The sequence below is a fragment of the Cuculus canorus genome, chromosome 1 (genome assembly GCF_017976375.1).
Source record: "Cuculus canorus isolate bCucCan1 chromosome 1, bCucCan1.pri, whole genome shotgun sequence".
Taxonomy (NCBI): domain Eukaryota; kingdom Metazoa; phylum Chordata; class Aves; order Cuculiformes; family Cuculidae; genus Cuculus; species Cuculus canorus.
Window position 1 is genome coordinate 21,046,285 of NC_071401.1, and position 18,614 is coordinate 21,064,898.

General features: G+C 39.1%; 1 protein-coding gene across 1 annotated transcript in view; it reads right to left on the reverse strand.

Moving 5' to 3' along the window:
- ATP8A2 (ATPase phospholipid transporting 8A2) overlaps positions 1-18,614 on the reverse strand; it is a 326,264-nt gene that overhangs the window by 93,930 nt on the left and 213,720 nt on the right. Inside the window, exons 28-33 of the mRNA XM_054050686.1 lie at positions 12,723-12,797; positions 9,516-9,638; positions 8,376-8,454; positions 4,985-5,046; positions 4,581-4,637; positions 539-646 (exon numbers count right to left, since the gene is read on the reverse strand). Of these exons, the coding sequence (XP_053906661.1) occupies positions 539-646; positions 4,581-4,637; positions 4,985-5,046; positions 8,376-8,454; positions 9,516-9,638; positions 12,723-12,797 (504 nt within the window). The remainder of the gene's footprint in view (positions 1-538; positions 647-4,580; positions 4,638-4,984; positions 5,047-8,375; positions 8,455-9,515; positions 9,639-12,722; positions 12,798-18,614) is intronic.

An 18,614-nucleotide genomic window follows, 5' to 3' on the forward strand; every position in this document is an offset into this window, starting at 1 on the left:
GACACTGCAGGAACAAATCTAAAGTTCCTGTAGTATTGTAAGAGAACCGGTAACACATCAGCTTAATTTCTGCTTCTGATCATCTCATCCTATTAGTTTATTTCAAATGAACGCAGAACAAAAGGAACAATACAAAAGCAAAATATGCCAAAGAGAAAGAACCCATAATAAAAAGTTAAAACCTCAAAACAAACTAAATTTCTACCTGGCATTTTGTTAAATACATGAAGTCTCACTAGGAAAGCACTAATGACAGAGCCAGTCTCACTGCTATCAAAGTGAGCTAAGAATTGTAATATAGTATCCACAGTGCACATAATCACATATGACATCACTTTTGGGGACAAAAAGAGCTCTTCTAATGAGGAGATTAAGCTAAATGAATGCAGGGATTAAAAAAGGTTAAAATGAAGTACCAGCACTCTTATGAGAGCATAATTCCTTTGCAAGCATTGTGTGAGTACTGGAAGCAGCAGTGCTGGTGACAGCAGGGCGCTGTGCTGAGCGGCTTACTGTGCAGCCAAGCATTCATACTGACCTGCCCCAGCATGTCCGGTGCGATGGGAAATATGGGCCAGATGGCTGAGTAGACACCGAAGAACACCAGCCAGAGCAGCATGCTTCCCCAGACTGCCAGGTGACTGAACTGTCAAGGAGCAAGGAGAGAAAGAGAGTCAACACGGGGCACTTTTTCCATCCACCTAACCTACAGGTATGTCTCTGTTCAGGTCTCTGCCCGTCTCATTCAGGCCTGTCTACTGCTCTTTGTATCAGGCCAGTAGCATGGGTTGTTTAAACAGCATAAACCAGTTCTCTTTAAACTTTGCTTCACGACAGGACAGACAGATAGCCACCTCAGCCAATCTGTCTCACTTGGAGCTCTGAAAACTCATCAGATTTCCCTTGGAACTCCGATTTCTCTCATGTAGCTCCTGCTTCCTGCCGTGCACATGTCAGGTTCAACACACACATTGAGGCGTAATTTTTCAAAGGCTCAGGTTAAACTTCACATGGACGAATCCCCTATGGCAGAGCATACGTGTACAAACCATGGGCACCACCTGCACACGTTTCACAGAGGAAGATTCAGAGCTGTGTAATACACTACAACAATCAACATCATATCTGATCAGCTTTGCTTTCTTTGTTTTAAAGGTGTCCTATGTGATTCACAGAAATGCAATGCATTTATATCCTTACTGGTTCTTTGGTTCACAGACTCACTAAATAAATAAAATGAGTACGAAAGAGCCCAAGAACGTGTTCAGCACAGATTTCATTTCAGTTGCATTAAAGAAAGTAATTTTTCCTACACACCCAAACTGTTTTGCTGTTCAGCATGATTTAGGCTGTTTTACTTTTACACCGCAGTGGACGGAATCACTAATTTCAGTTGTAACAAGCAACTGAGCTCATTATTGGCTTCAGCTTTTCTGGATGCCAACAGCTCCTGTGGCTGATGACTTTGGCTCCAATTCAGACAAGTACCTGCATAAATCTTAATTACATATAGGTTTTTAGGAACATGGGAATGAATTCACCCACTGGTTGCTGTGGTGGACACGGTGTGTTTGTTCAGTTTTCAGCTTTATATTTTTTATTTGATGATTACATTTGTTGACTTTTTGAACATCATGTCTGAGAATCAAAAGAAGTGTCTAACTGAGTTTTGTGTTCTGCCCACTGTGAGATAGATACAAAATCCTGGAAGAAGGAAAAGATTGCTCTTCCTCTGGAAGCACTGAGCACCCTCAGAAAGGAAAGCTTTCTTCAGCACAGGCAGTGAAACCAAGCAAGTAGTCTGCAGCACCATTGCAGACTGGCAAATAGCTGGGAGCAACTGGAGGCTGCCCTACAGTAGAAGCATTCATATGGCAAAATGTCAGAGGTGGTGGAAAGAACACTCTTCCAGGCACTCTCCAAAACCTGGAATTTTGTTAAACCCTAAAAGTTGCTGGGCTAATGCACAGGACATCAGATAGGCGTTTCCCGGAGAGACACTGTGGGCAGGAAGATATGTTTCCAAATTTCACTATTTACTCTGTTTCATGCAGGAGATCTGACAAGCATTATTAAAACCAAACCCACATACATTTTTTTTATTCAGTTTTATTATGAATAAAACTAAAAGACTGGAAGGATCATTTTTTTTAAACACACTTGGAGGAAAGGAGAGGATTTTATCCTTCCAGTCTACTTTTCTGAAGACTAGGGACAATTCATGTGAAGATTCTGACTAAAATAAAGCCTTGCCACAGGGAGCAGCTGTAGCGCACAGCTCCTCAAAGAACAAACACTACAAGGCCACTGCAAGAATTTGTTTTGAAGAAAAGCCAGCCCCATTCAACAGAACAGCCCAGCATAGCTTCCCAAAAAAGACATGATGTCTTCTTTTGAGCTACGGCCTTCTGTCCAAACAAGTGGACAGAAGGCTGTGGCTAGCTTGGACTGATGCTTCCAAGCTGCAGACTCCACAGACTTAACAATTAAAAACAGTAATGATAAAAACAAGCAGGGAAGTCAATCTAAGATACAGTCTTATGTCTTAGTATTCCTCCTGTTTTTCTTCCCAGTCTGTTAGTAGGACAGCTTTAGTTTTGCTCCATCCAGCTCAAAGACTTTGCTTATTTTTTTTTTTTTCTTTTATCTCCTTCTCACGGTTGTTCCAATAATTTCTTCATCTTAGGCTCATACCTGCCTGAACTGATTCTCTCCCTTAAAAAGAGCTTCTGCTTTCAATATAAGCCCCCCTTTCCCTGCTGGAAAACATTCTTTACACTCATCCCACCAACCTTTGCACTGTTGATTCTCCATTGATGTCTGCCATTTACCCCTGGAGAATTCACGTGCAAAACAGAAGCATGTCCATCAGATGTGTTAAATGAATGACAGTCAGAAAAAAGAAACCAAGGCTCTCAATAAAAACTAGACAGACTGCATGTCTATCCTGTACATCCTATTTATCTGAAATCGTTCATGTAGTGTGGTAAAGTAGTGAAGAAAGTTCACGTGTTTGGGAAAAAGCATACTGCAGTGTTCATTTTACACTTAACTTTAAGCTGCTCCACACAGCTCCAATGTGCAGATTTTGTTATGCATCATTTTACCACTTTTACCAAAGTCTTTCCACACTACCTGCTGGATATACCAGGCTTCCAACCACTTGGAATCTGCATTATTTATTTAAAGCTTTCAGCTGAATCCATCATGTTATCCCAAGTGGCAGTGTCCCTCTCGCTCTCAAGAAGACATTGCATGTAACCAATCCACTTGATGATGGAGAAGAGGCTTAACTCAATGTAGTACATTTAATACACTTCTAGTAACCTTAAGATTTTTTGTGCATTGATTCACTTACAGCTGAAGCAATTGTAAACAATACCAGATTCCAAGAAGAGTCACTGGTTTAAGCAACAGGGCAGGAATTAGAAGTGTATAAGGAAAATAGTTGATTCTAAACAGAAGAAATTCTCCGTGCATAATAATAACTTCTTTATAAAATGCCAGTATTAAATAACATTGAGTTCCACTAAACTTATGGTATCTTTTAAAATAAAAGCAATAGCAAAAAAACCTCCTATTTTATTTCAAGTGAGATGAGGGAGAGAATATTAGCATGCTCCTAACAATTAAACAACCCATACAGCTAGCATTTAATCTTTAAAATTCAGAACAGACATCAGCTCATTAATCTTAACAAATCCTTTGTGAGGAATGAAAGAGAACATTTTACAACTAAGAGAAGCAATGAGGTTAGGAGATCTAATCCAAGCTCGTCCAAGAAACTGATAAAATAAGAATATGAGAGACATTAAAACAGCTTGGTCTTCAGGGTAGAGTGTCTTAGTATGTCTTGAGAATTAGGTTCCCATAATGTCTCCCATAGGTCTACAGAAACAGGGATTCCACCAAAATTGAAAGATTAGTGTTTCAGAGGGGCTGGGGGAAAAAGGGGAGAAAGGTATTGAAGGTTCATCACCACAGGAACCCTCCCACCTCTCCATACTCTTCAGAGGTAACTGCCTTGCCAGATTCTGACACCTACAAGTAACAGAGCATTTGCTCGTTGCAAGTAAATGTCTCAAATCTAGGAATCAACATAACTGTCTGACTAACACCCTAATTACACTAAGTTTCCAAAATAAAAAGTCGTCCAACGCAAACTCGATGATGCTTTTTTACTAGCTTTGAAGATATTTTCAATGCCTGATTGTTTATCTGTGTGCAGACACCTTTCATTCCCTATTGCAATAATGATCTATTTCCTTAAGCAATTACAGTAGTATGTTGATTCCACACAAAAGTCTCTCAATTTTAGATGTTTAGAGATGTTGGCAATATACTTCGTGTTCTTTTCCCACTTCTGACAGGCTGCCCTTTTTCATCACGAATACCATGTGATCTATGAGTTCATTCTCCTCTCACATCCCCCACTTGGGGAGCTTAGCATGTTATCCTTACTTGAAAGGACCAATTAAAACACTGAAGCCTCAAATGGTTTTTAGTACTTCATTTCTGTATCAATACTCATTAGGGAGGAAGGTGTGCTAATGAAATAAAAGCTACTGAAAAGTACTTACTATAGTCCATGCAGTTGTTTCCAAGCCAGCTTTCAGACAAACAGTGACTACAACAAACTGCAAAGTAAAAAAGAAAGAAAACACCAACCTCACTATTGACATTCTCAAATTCAAAGGTGTTCATGGCCCAATCTCTCATTTACACCTAAAATGTTACTACAATTTGGGTACGAGCCCAGGACTGTAGTAGTGTGGAACAGGGGAAAGAGAGCAGAAAATACTGTGGGTGCAAGTCTGGAAAAAAATAAGAAATTAAAAAAGAAGGGGGAAAATCATGCACACAGTATAAGTTCGATTTTATTTTACTCATAGACTTCCTTCTGATTCGCACCATTTTCTGATGGTATAAAAAAAATGTAAATGAAACTCTACCACTCAAAAATAGCCAGGATACACAAACTTACAGTGTAAACTATGTTTCCAACAAATAAATAGTCAATTCCCATGCCATTTGTAAACACTGCATCTGAAAGAAAAAGGAAGAGAAATTATCATATTTGTTATCAGTTTATCAATAGAATGGATGAAATAACATGGATATGTTCAAGAGAAAATAACTGGTTCCAGCCTTGCCATTTAGAACAGGCAAAAGCACTTCCAGATGCTGTGAAATAATGGTAACGCAGAAGTTGTGCTCAGGCAGGCCTCAGACATGATACTCGGAGCATATATCATAGCCCTAGCTGCCAGCTGTCCTAGCAAAAGCGGAAGTGTTTGCCAGAGCCTAACATGTAGTTTGCCTGTAAGAGCTGAGGTCCATCAGCGTCACTTCTTCTGTCACTATCTGTTCTGTACCACTTATTGACACCTCCAACAATTCCCATTATTTATCGTGCTTGTGAAGAAAAAGCTTATAAATCACCAGCAAATTTGTGGTGAAACAGAGACGAATTAAGAAAACCTGCAGAAGTTTCATCTATAAAGGACATTTAGCATCAAAAATATCTTGCTGCAGTTCAATTCAGTAACTGAGCAGCACTCAGCCTCCACGCACCCTTTCTCTAGGTAAGTGTTCACAAGGGTAAGTACATGTTAATCTATCACTTCAAAGTACCAACCTTGGCAATACTTCAAATGTCTGTTTAGTCTTTCTTAGCCCTTGTTGATCAAAACCGGAACACCATGAAAGCACATTTGACAGCCACGCTAATGCCAAATGAACTCGTACTCACAGGAGCTTTCAAGCATTACTCAAGCATGTTAAGTATTACTATTTTCACAGGTTTTAAGACAACTGCTAGAGAAATACATAAACAGCAGGGATAAAAAGGCTTAAGATAAAACCTTGGACCTGTTTCTAAACACATATTGCCTAGCACAGCGCTTCTACTGTGAAGTTATGTTTTCGCTAGGTTTATTTGCAAAACTGGATCTGACATTCTTAAGCTCAGGTCATCTACTTAAGGTAATGACATTCCTGTAATGCAGGTATCCTGAATCAGTAGCTTTTTAAGTCTATAGAGAAGAATCCCTTACACCCTGACCTCTGTGGTAAAGACTGTACCCAGCTTATAGGTGAAAAGACTAAATATTTAGTCAGTGCAGTCGCCCTAAGCTACTTGCTATGGTTTTCTTCTATGATGGCCACATGTGGCGGTCTCTGAAGAACCAACAACTTGCAGATATTTTCCAGAAGCTGCTGGTTCTATATCCCTGCTTTCTTTTCTGTTTCAAAACCCAACTACTAAGAAATGGCAGCTAATAAGACTAGTGACTAACATTGCAACAGGAACTAAAGCCTGTGACACCTTGGTTAGGAACTGTTTTGATTTCTAGCCACTGGCACCTCTATTAAACCGACTCCTCCCCTTGCACTCTGCAGCTTCAGGTATTTACCACATAATTCACAAATACACATCAAGTATTAATAGTCACTTTGCTCTTTCCTCCAGTGTCAACAAAGAAGGTGAAGAGCACTAGACAGCTGAGTGTTCTATGACCAATGAACGCTGCTGAGATCAGAAGTCTCAGTTTGTTAAGAAAAAGGCATGCCTAAATACATATCACTTTTGATAGATAGATTTAGAATAAATTGACCTAATGACTCTGTTGGTATATTGTTCCAGTGCAACATCACAGTGCACATGTAACTTAATAATTTTTGTTCTAAGACTCATTTTTTTAAAGTTAGATTTTAACACAGCAAGTTAATGCCTTTTTTCAGTAATTTCAATGATCTTTGGGAGGCTAAGTAGTCCTGAAGGGATTGATATTGACATTATTGAGAACAGCAGGATGCTAAGTGAACATTCATTTCTAAAGCTATACAAGTACCCATTCATGGAATATATACACTTGACATTCTGAGGAACTTGAGAGGTTAAAAAACATCCCAGTATGAACACCACATTTTTGTCTCTGGCACCGAAATTCCTTTTTCACTTGAAAATACAAAGAAATTTCAAAATTCAATATTCATTCCACTCTTCAAAGCAAACTAAGCAATCTGTTCAAAGGAACTCAAAGTTACCATTTGAGCAGGTGAGAATTCCAGTCTTATTTTAAACGTTGGAATTAAAAGTACATTATCTATTTAGGAGCTACTTCAAAAAATGAAAAAGTAAAATAAAACCTGTATTTTTCTTCAACTGTAATCACTATAGACAGACAGCCTGAAATAACTGAATTTGGATGTAAAGAAGAGTATTATAGACAAACATTTATCATAAAACCACTAAAAAAAAAACCCCACCCCAACAAAACTCTCCAAATCAAAACAGAAACCAGTCAACCATAAAAAGCCTCTCCCTGAAACTGAACCAAGCTCCTGGCTCACATACAGAGGTAAGAGAAGTATATTTCTTGTATGGTCCACCAGACAGCCTGTGAAGCTGTCACTAAGGATACAATACCGACATTTTACTCAAGTCAGGCAGATAAACACAAACCTGCCTCCCACAGGTATCTTTACCACCACACCTCTTATGTAAGCATTCATCTTGCTTCCCTTTCTATATTCTTTCACCTCATCCCCAATTAATACATCCTGGAGTTGAGAAGGTTCTATTGAAATTAGTGTTTTCCAGGAAGGAGTTTCAGTTTTGAAAAATTATTGGGTTTATATAAATATTATTTCCCCTCCTGGCATCCCAGATTTCATCATCTGACCTAGTTGTATTTCTTAGGAAGGTGGAAGACAGTTCCCATGTGTTTTCCTGCTCACACGACTATATTGTAGAGCTAGGTAGGAACTATATGGGATTTATTGTCCCCTGAAATATCATGAAGTCGCATTACCTTTCACTGAAAGTAAGACTGAATAAGCCTAATTTGTACAATGAAAAGTCTCATTTTCCCTATATCTCTGACTCTTGATCTGGCCTACTCCCATTTCAGCCAATTATTTTTTTCAACAGACTTCAACAGTAGTGAAAACTCTCTATTTTATCCTACATTTTACAGTACTGTTATGGAACGGGAAAGGTCCAACAAGATATAAAAAAAATGGTGGTAATGCAGGTGCTCTGAGAACACGACAGTAAAAAGCTGAGAACTCAACCCACTACTAAGAAAAATAAGGCATTTTATAGAACATTATTAAGTATTTGAGTAAGACTTTTGGGCAAACTAGCAGTTTATTTTTTCATGTATTAAAGTCATGATGTGAGCAATAATTATGTTAAATCAGAGTAAATTCTGAAAGCCACTAGATAAGTAGCCACATTCAACAGCTACAGACTGCTGAACTATGTCAGCATTATTTTCTTGGGACTTGTCACAACCTCGCGTTCTGCAAACACACTGACTCTGACACTGAACATCAGTTATTGACGTAAGAAATAATGAAGCCCTTACCATGCTCCAGCATTTTCAGTGGAAACCAGAAGAGAATGATGGAATGGATCAGGGCATTGATGCAGTGACCCCAGAAAACCTGAGGGAAAACAAACCAAGTCGTTGGTAAAGTCCAAACTCTTGACCTCTCTCTAACTCCTAACAAATACTTCATTGTGTAGTTTAGAGTCAGACAATGTTTGTCCTGAAGTGAAATACCCAAACTTCTGCAGGATCTATTTCCTCCTACAATTTCTGCTCTCTCACAAGAAAGCACTGGCCCAGTTGGACGATTTTATACAAACAACTTCAAGTACAATAGGCAAACTTGCTTACAATTAAAGAAATTTATCAAAATCCAGCAGACAGATGGAGTCATCTTTCTTTAATTACCTCAAAGAATGATTTTAGAAGACTGATTCAACAGTACGAAACGTTCTGTTTTCTTGCAAGACACAAATACTTGGTGTCGCACAATTTTAAACTTGCAGATAATGCTATTTTGCACAAACTGAAGCTTTCTGTACCCTACATTTTCCTCTCTAAACAAAACAAATCCAATAGTTGTACAGCTTAATTCAGAACTACACTTATATGTGCCTGCTATGGAACAAAAACAGAATTCCAGATGCTGACATTTGCCAGTATTTAAATAGCAAAAAGAAGTAAAGTGTGTTCCTCAAAACTCAAAGTCCAAATAAATAAATTAAAATTTTATTTTCCAAAAGAAATATGGAAATAGAGCTTTACTAATTCTGACACCACCCCCCTCCAGCAGAGAGCATTATTACACCTGGTATGGTAAATAAAATCCAGGCAATGTCATCCTGTTCCTCCAAAAGTGGTAAACTCTCCACTCATCAGTAGTTCTGAATTAAAAAAAAAAAAAAAAAAAAAAATCATACTCTGATACAAATCTTCAAATCCTACTTTGAATCAAAGTCCAAGGATGTTTCAGGGCCAGTTGCATCTGAAGTCACAGCACAAAATCCTTATTTAAAAAAAAAAAAGGACTTAAAAAACCTGGGAGGCAGAACGATCTTTATCTCAGTGGCTAGCCCAAAGCAAAGTAACAGCAGGGAATAAGATATTTTCTAATGAGAAAGACCTGAAAAATAAGAACTCTCGTGGTTATTATTAAAGAAACAGACTTTCTCTTACCCTTGTGTTGAACCCATCTGCATTTTGAGTAATTTTGTATAGCTGTGGAAATCTAAGCATGCTATCTTGAGCACACGGTCGATCAAAAATTCCCAGGGTAAAGGGTGGCAGCGCTGTGAAAATCTGCAAGGAAAGCAAATGCTAATTAAAAGCAGCTATTAGTTTTAACCGAATCTCAGATATTTCAGTATCTAGACAAGAGCAAAAATCCCAGAGACTTCAGTGAAGTCTATTACAAACTAGCATGTTATTTGACATAACTTTCTAACACCCAAACAAGCACAAACATGAATGTCAGCAATTCATAACTTTCAAATATTGACTCATGAACAAAAGAAATACAAAAGAAAATTTGTACTATTAAACAACTAACTTAAACCCAAGAAGTTACGCATCATTAGTTTCTGACGTACCAGCTAATCTAGAGAGAGTAAACCACATCAGATTGCAAAGGAAAGACAATAGTTACTCTTTCAAAAAAGCCTTGTGGGAACGGGTTCAATGATAGCTGCAGTTGTAGCCATAATTAAATCTGTAATATGCTTAACCAGAGCGAAGTTTACAGACAAAGCAAATGTGGAAATCGCATTAAAAAAAAAAATCTACTGAAAAACAAAGGCCATTCTGTATTATGGTACTTTGGGGATTCTCCAGGCAGGCATGAACTGATAGGAACAAATTAACTGCAGTATGCGTCTGTGCTGTGGGCAGGCACTTAGATGACCAAGCCTCAGAAGCTTTCCAGGAGAGCCAGCAGGACACTTTGCCGGAAGCCCAGTAAATTAGCCTCTGCCGAGTCCCACACTGCCGCTCTTAAAGCGTTTCCAGGAACTGAGGCAGCTCATTTAAAACCAGCTTGGGTATCCATGTTTCTTGCAGGCTGCAATGCAGGCATGGAGTAAAAATAATAGCAGTGTGTATGTATGAATACTAAACTTCATTCAGCTCCTTTTACATTAAAAGTTCAGATTGGAAAAGTAATTCCTAATCCTATACATACGTATATTTTTAACAGTTTGAAAAGTGTTCTTGAAGTTAAAAAGCAGCCTAAAGTTATGAACTGTTTCCAGTGCGTATGCATGTTAGCAAAAGTTCAGCTATGGTCCCCACTAGCAGTGAGGGGCAGTCAAAGCATAGACAAAGAGCAACACACAGGAATAGACTAGTGAGAATCAGTAATTACATCCCTAGTCCCAATGAGAATGTCCTTCTATGACCAGATGACCTGCCTAGGGGATGAGGGAAAAGCTGTGAATATTATGGACCTCAAATTCAGTAATGCTTTTGACATTGTGTCCTATAGCATTCTCCTAGAGAAGCTGGCAGCTCATGGCTTAGACAGGTGTACTCTTCACCAGGTAAAAAAAATGGCTGGATGGCCAAGTGCAGAGAGTCATAGTGGACAGAGTTAAAATCATTTGGTGGCTGGTCACAAGCAGTGATCCCCAGAGCTCAGTGTTGGGGCCAATCTTGTTTAATATCTTTATCAATCATCAGGACAAGGGGATTAAGTACCACCTCAGCAAGCTTGCAGATGAAACCAAATTGGGTGGGAGTGTTGATCTGCATGAGGGTAGGAAGGCTCTGCAGGGTGACCTGGGCAGGCTGAATTGATGGGCCAAAGTCAATTGTATGATATTCACCAATGCCAAGTGCTGGGTCCTGCACTTTGGTCACAACCACCCCATGCAATGCTATGGACTTAGGGACGCGTGGCTGGAAAGCTGCGTGACAGAAAACGACTTCTCAGTGATGGCTGACAGCCGTTTGTGTATGAGCCAGCAGTGTGCCCAGGTGGCCAAGAGCACCACAGCTTGTATCAGAAATGGTGTAGTCAGCAGGACAAGGGAAGTGATTGTTCCCCTGTAGTAAGCACTGGTAAAGCCCCTCTTTGAATGCTGTGTTCAGTTTTGGGGCCCTAACTACGAGGAAGACATTGAGGTGCTGGATTGTGTTCAAAGAAGGTCAACACTGCTGGTGAAGGGTCTGAAGCACAAGTCTTATGAGAAGCACCTGAGGGAATTGGGACTGCTTAGCCTGGAGAAGAGGAGGCTGAGGGGAGACCTTATCACTCAGTACAACTGCCTGAAATGAGGCTGTAGCAAGGCGGATGTTGGTCTCTTCTCCCAGGCAACAAATGATAGGTCAGGAGGAAATGGCTGCAAGTTGCACCAGGGGAGGTTTAGATTGGACATTAGGAAAAAGAATGATGAAGCATTGGAACAGGATGCCCAGGGAAGTGGTGGAATCACCATCCCTGGAGATGTTCAAAGAACATGTAGACGTGGCACTTCGGGACATGGTTTAGTAGGCATAGTCATGCTGGGCTTACAGTGGAACTTAATGATCTTGGATTTCTTTTCCAACCATAATGTTTCTATAATGGGTTTCATCCATGAACTTAGGATAAATCCATCAAATCAGGTTTAAAGATAATGGATGCAAATATGTAAACGTGAATGACAGACTGAGTAACACTCAGGAAATTAGGATGAAGGGAATCAAGTGAGTGGGAAATCCCTGAATAAATATCTTCCATGAAGAATATGAAATCTTATGGAATGTGAGGGTTTGTGCCATCATTTTTAAGATTAATGTGACAGAAGTTAAGTGCTTCCATTAATACCACTCAGTGATAATTTGCTGGCTTTTTCTGTATTACCATATACTTGAAATTAGTATGTTTTAAAAAAAAAATAAAATTCCCACTCTCCAAAGAGAAATGCAAAGGATTTTTTTAGCAGTGACAACGTGTCCTAATGGCTTATAAATCCAGACAGCAGGCTACACATGAGTAACACTGAAAAGGTAACACTGTAGAAAACATTAGCATAAATTTATTGTGTGCTATGAAACTTTGTCCCAGAGATCCTCCACGTTTTAATCACTTACTGATTAAAGAAAAAAATTATTGAAGTGATAATACCATGAAGCAGTATGACACTCCTCAGAGCAGAGCAAAAATCAGAAATTGCTCTGACCGCCACACCCTGTTCGGGGTTCAAGGTAAAAATGCTAGTGTCTTAGCAATGATGCTAAGGTAGCACAAGTCCACCCAAAGTATCTGCATGATGCTTCTCTGAGCATATAACTGCTACAGGATCTGAGAAAAAAAATAAATCAAAACTCAAAGGTTAAGTCTCTGCATATATTTTGAATGTTAACAGCAAAATATTCAAATATCATGTCAAAACATGTAGCACTTACCACATTATACAGACCAATGCACCATCGCTCAAATAAGATCTGCCCAGAAAATCCATTAATGAAAGCAAACCAAAGCTGAAACAAAGAAGTTACAAGAAGTTTTAGATTACTACTGCAGTACACATGTTTCCATTAACAGTAGAGTAGGAGGCTGTGGGGGACAGACCACCATCCGTAAACAGCTGCTTGTCATGCTCTGAAAATTATTATCAGCCATGCCAGGCAGTTATTCTCTTCTAAAGCCAGATTACTGCTTACTTAGAATAAAATACTCAAGTGATAGAGCAATTGGCTGTATTTGCATCACTTCCCTCAAATAGGAAATGGCCTCAAACTATTTCAAAATCCTTACCACTGGCAAATTAACATCCTTGAAGCCAATCCAGTTTCCATCACGGTCAGCAGAGACCAGAATTTAATGTAAGTGTGTTTTGACGGATGTTCTGCTTGACTTCTGTGTCCTATTTTTACAATCCCAGAATTACAGCAATACCAACTTATCAGTTATGTAACCATAATTATGTTACACTTTTATTGTCTGCATATCATAAACATTAGTATTTAATAACCTTTTATTTAGTATTTAATAATTTAATGAGCAAACACTGGAAGAGGTTGCCCAAAGAGGCTGCGGAGTCTCCATCCTTTTACAAGTTTACAAAGCTCAACTTCAGCAAACCATGAGAACCTGGTCTGAATTCACTGTCCACCCTACTTGAAGCAAGTGGTTGGACTAGGAGGCCTCCAAGTAGCCTTCCAACTAAGGGGATTCTGTAATACCATGATCCAGCAGACTGCTGTAAGCAGCAGTGCAGAGGTAAACTCTTTTCCAGCATTTCCTTTGACCGAGCTTCCTTGAGTCCACTTCTTATCTTTGTTTAAGCAGCTTTTTGACACAAGAACTGCATTACTGGGTTGGAAGAAAGTTTTTCCTCAGTCAGTGGGCACTGAAAGAAGCTTACTAAATAATGTAAGAAAGAAGGGAAAGAATTATCTTTTTCCAAGTAAATTTGAAACTGGAAGAATGATCAGTAGTTTAAGGACATCCTCAAAGAGTCTGCATGTGAATCATTGCACTTAATAGATACCAAAGGATTTCCGTGAATTTGTGGCTACAGTCCCTTTTAAAATCCGTACCACACCACGGCACTTCACTCAAAATTAGTTCAACTTCATGTGTGCTAACACTTCCTCCACCCCCTCCCTGTTAAACATTTTGTCTTGCATTTACTGCACAAATTCCTGTTGCACCAGATGTACCAGGTAGAGCAGATCAGTCAAGTGATGACCATGCCTATCCCTTTCTCACTGCCCGAGAGCGCACAGCCGTTCACTGCCAGGTGTTTTTTCTGACACCACTCTGTCACTCACAGGTAGCAGCACTCTCCTTCTGACATCACTTATTCTCCAGCTCACTTGTGCAGTGTTGATGTCCTAGCAAAACACTTCAGATAACATCAGTTAACTGTTTATCATCTGATCTCCTCAATAGTCGCACCAAAATGGTTGCAGAATAACTAGGGAAGAAGACAAGAGAAGACGACAAGCTTGCATCAAGACCTACAACTGTTTTCATAGATGCAATATCTAGGATTCTTCAGTGTGGGACAGAGGCAACTCCAGGGAAGATGAAAATATTTAGGAGATTGACAAGAATAACAAATAGCTGTTCAAATAGACATTGCTGCAAGATTAGCAGGCTACGCAAAAAGTGAAATATTTCTGCACAATACATATTACATCTATGGAACTGCCTGACAGACAATGCTGTGGATGCAAAAAGCAATTACGAAAAAAAAAAAAAAACGCAAGGAAAGCTGGAGACCAGATGAGTCTGCCAGAAAACTACCACTGCTCATGGAATATCAGAGACCAGGCTAGCTCAATTCTTATTATGACCCCCTACAGCTGTTCTTACATCTATTGTACCACCAGTCTTGTTTAAAATTAATCATCATTCTAGTGCACTCTCGCTGTTCAAGTGAGAAGCAATGACACCAAATATCAACACATTTGCTTATAATGGTGCCTTGCTGCCAATAGGCCAGCTATTTAAAAATTCATACACTTTTTTTTAAACTTTCAGCTGCTCTTTTTACTTGAGATTTCATTGATTTCACCCTACATTATTCTTAAGTCCGTGCTTTCTGTACCTTCTGCCTTTCCTGCAGCTTGTATTTTATAAGTGCCCTTGTAAACTTTAAAGAAGTTTCATTCAATTTTCATTTAGGTTCAATCTAGTATAAACCGCAAAAATTTCTGCAAAAACTCCTTTCTTTCACATCATTAAGTGTTCACCTCTCAGCTCTGTCCAGAAAAAGAAGGAAGAGACAACCTACATCCCAACTTCCTTCATCACTTCTACTGTATTGATACCTTGAAGGATCGCTACTCTCTAAATCTTGCTCTAATGACTCAATCAACTGCCCAAAAGCAGCATATTGACCAGTCTCATTCACACACTTGGAAATGTTCCAACCGCTTGTATAACTCAGCTATTCGAATTAAAGATACATGATACAAAGCCTGAAGTCCCCCAGAAACCCCTCACAATTAATTTGAGGTTGTCAGGTAATTAAAAACTCCAGAGTTTCTTCTTCTACAAAGAAAGAAAGCTTGAAACAATTTTATTCCTAGATATTTAGTAATGACAATGCAGTCATTTGTTGTCCCCAGGCTTCTTGCAATTAATTGCAACAATAAATGAGGGTGGCAATCCTAGAAGACTTAAATCATTCACAAATCAGAAGCCTGTCTGTGTCGCTGGCAACCTCAGCCTGTATTCTACTCAGTTTTCTAAATCCCACTGGGCTAAGCAAACTTCAAAGGTCTGGTAGCAAATGTTGAGGCTTTTTATGACATTGACTCATGCTACTTAGGAAACCATTGCGTTCTGAAATCACAGCCTCTCACAACTAGTCCTCCAGCAACAGACATAGAATCATAGAATAGCTTGGGTTGGAAGGGACCTTAAAGATCATCCAGTTCCAACCCCCCTGCCATGGGCAGGGACATCCCACTAGATCAGGCTGCCCAAGGCCCCATCCAACCTGGCCTTGGACACCTCCAGGGATGGGACGGCCACGACTTCCCTTGGCAACCTGTGCCAGTGCCTCACCAGTCATCCTGATCTTCCCTCAAAGGGGTAAAACAAAGCAGCCAGACTTCCTGTAGCTAGCCCATGGCTAGAAGAAAACCTCCAAACCAGGCAAAGCTAACACCTTAAATTCACATTTCCCAACAACAATATTAGCAGTAATGAAGTGAAGATACAATCGTATAAAACTTGGAAATAGTGAAGCTGTTAAAATGCGTCACAAAGCAGACAGACTGTCAAAGTACAAATGAAGTATACCCTCTTGACAACCCAATCTTTCTAATCAAAGCTCCTACCCTGCTGAAATTACCTTGAGTTTCATCCATCACTACAGAATAGTGAGATGGACGTGACTGACTGTGGCAAATAGATATTAAGGTGTCACCATCTGTAGTCTTCTGAAACATCTTTCAATATTGGAAGATTTCTCTACAAAAGAAGTCTTCCCCCTATTTCATGGCTGCTATGATTTAGGCAGTCAAGAACTAAGATTGAGAAAGTTCAATGCTCTTCTATTTCAAAAGCCAAATCTGAACTATTTATTTTCTGGCAGAATCCATACAGCTGAAAATTAGAAGTGAGCACATTCCAAACACTTAAAGCAAGTCTGCATGCCCCACACACTCCAAGCAGAGGATAAAAGCTGTCAGTTACGATGCACTGAAAAATAATGGCTATGCTAGTCTTCTCCAGAGATTCACATTACCAAATGCCAATCAACAGAAAGATTATTGTCTTAATAATAATAATTATTATTATCTTAATATCAAGAATAAATCGGATATTCTGCATAAAACATACATTTACTTTGAATTCAACACAAGCAATAAATTGTCATGCATGGTTTGAAGACCAGTTGTTTGTATATAGAGAGTATAATAGTCTTTAAGGTCAAAGGGAAAAAAAACCAAAATCAAACCATCAACCAAGCACCTCAACACTCCTTTTAACAAACTGCACTAAATATACGTGAAGTTGCAACGAGCCATGCTTGACTCAGACTTGGTAAGCTGGTAGAAAACTTACCAAGTCTGCCTGGCTTGCCAAGCTCCAGGAGTTTACAGGGCTCAACTCCAGAACTGCTCTGAACAAACGGACCCAAAGCTATTAAGCTGCTTTTCTAGCTGGAAAAAAGAAACTTTTTCACTTTAACTATTACCTGGCTGCCAAAAAGATGGAAAAGCTTTTTTGTTAACTCAGGTACAAATATATATTTTTCTCCCAAGGAACAAGAAGTCCAATTTAAATGTAAAGAAATTCAGACCTAACGCTGAAATCTGAGCTGGTATATTGCTGTGCTTTATTACAGCAGTCATTGTAAAGATCTGAAACCAGTAGGTATTGTGCACAAAGAAAGTGGAACATGCCACAATCTGAAAACCAGCCCATATTTCCTGCCTTGAAGTGTGGCTGCCTTCTTTAAATAAAAAAACCCACTGCTGAAGCACTCGCTGCTGGCTGTGATGTGGGCACTTCACTAGCAAAAATGGGAGGAGGAAAAAAGAAAATCAGACTGCTGCCTCCTTCCAGAGGTCAACAAAAGCCAACAGATGGTAATACTTGGTTAATACCAACTTGAGCTGCAGGCAAACTGAAGATCTCGAGTTAAACAGTCCCAAACTACTCTTTCAACACACACAGCTATCCACTTGTTCTAGAGTATATTTTGAGAAAAGATCAAGTATTCCTTGCAAAAAATATTCCCATTTGAGCAAGTTTGGAGGCAATTTTAATTGCATTATTGCTTCATGCATAATTACTGCAACATTAATACCTGAAATAGTAGCAACTAATTTATTTAAGTGCTCTAAGGCACTGGGATGGCAAATAATCTATTCTTAATGTGTGTATTTATGATGTCTTGATAATAGACAGCTTAACGAGTACTAGAAATGTTTTCCCAATTCTGCTAAAGGGCACAGAGAGCTAATGTAGTCAGAGTATCAACAATTGCCACAGGCACCAATTACAGCCAGACTGAATGCCTTTACTATTCAGAAATGAGTTAAATTCTCAAAATATCCCCTCTCAGCACACACGCATTTTACATATTCTTACCAAATCGGCTCATTTACAGTTGGCCTAATAAAGCAGGTTTGTGTGTCTCCAGTGCAGGTAATTAATAATGTATCCTGATTAAAAATCTCTCATTACAGATGTCTGTTTCAATGCCGGGCTCTTATTCCTGCCTAAATGCACACAGCCTTTAAACAATCTCTTCATCGGAGAATGTACAGCACCTGTTTTATAATATAGGTAAAGAACCTTATTAATAAGATTTGACAGGATAGGCATGGCTGCCTGAAACTCACTGCATTTGCTAAAAACCATTTCCCTTGCTCCTTTTATTCCCTTCACTGTTTACTAACTAACTCTTGGCTGAAAACAGATCGATATTTTTCAATCGAAAAGCATTTGCTCCAGGCCCAGTGCACTCCAAACAAGTGCCCATTTATGCTTAAAAACTATCTCCAATCTTCTGTCAGTGTTAACAGTTATTTTTAAAAGTTTCATGCTGCTTTTGTCTCATTGATAAAACCCAATGCATTTACTGCAAAGCGTGGTCAGAAATATATATCAAAGTAACCAATACAACAGAAATTTCCTGGAATGGCCATTACTGCTTCTATTGTTGACTACAGATATGCAGTTCATATTCCAGCATACTGAAGAGCACAGTTTTATTAGCTTCATTTTTCTTTCTGGTTTTAGAAGAGGCATATGCAGAAAATTCGATTTCTTTCTTAGACATGTTTTTTCCCTGCCTCTCTTCTCTAAACAATCAACTGTCAATA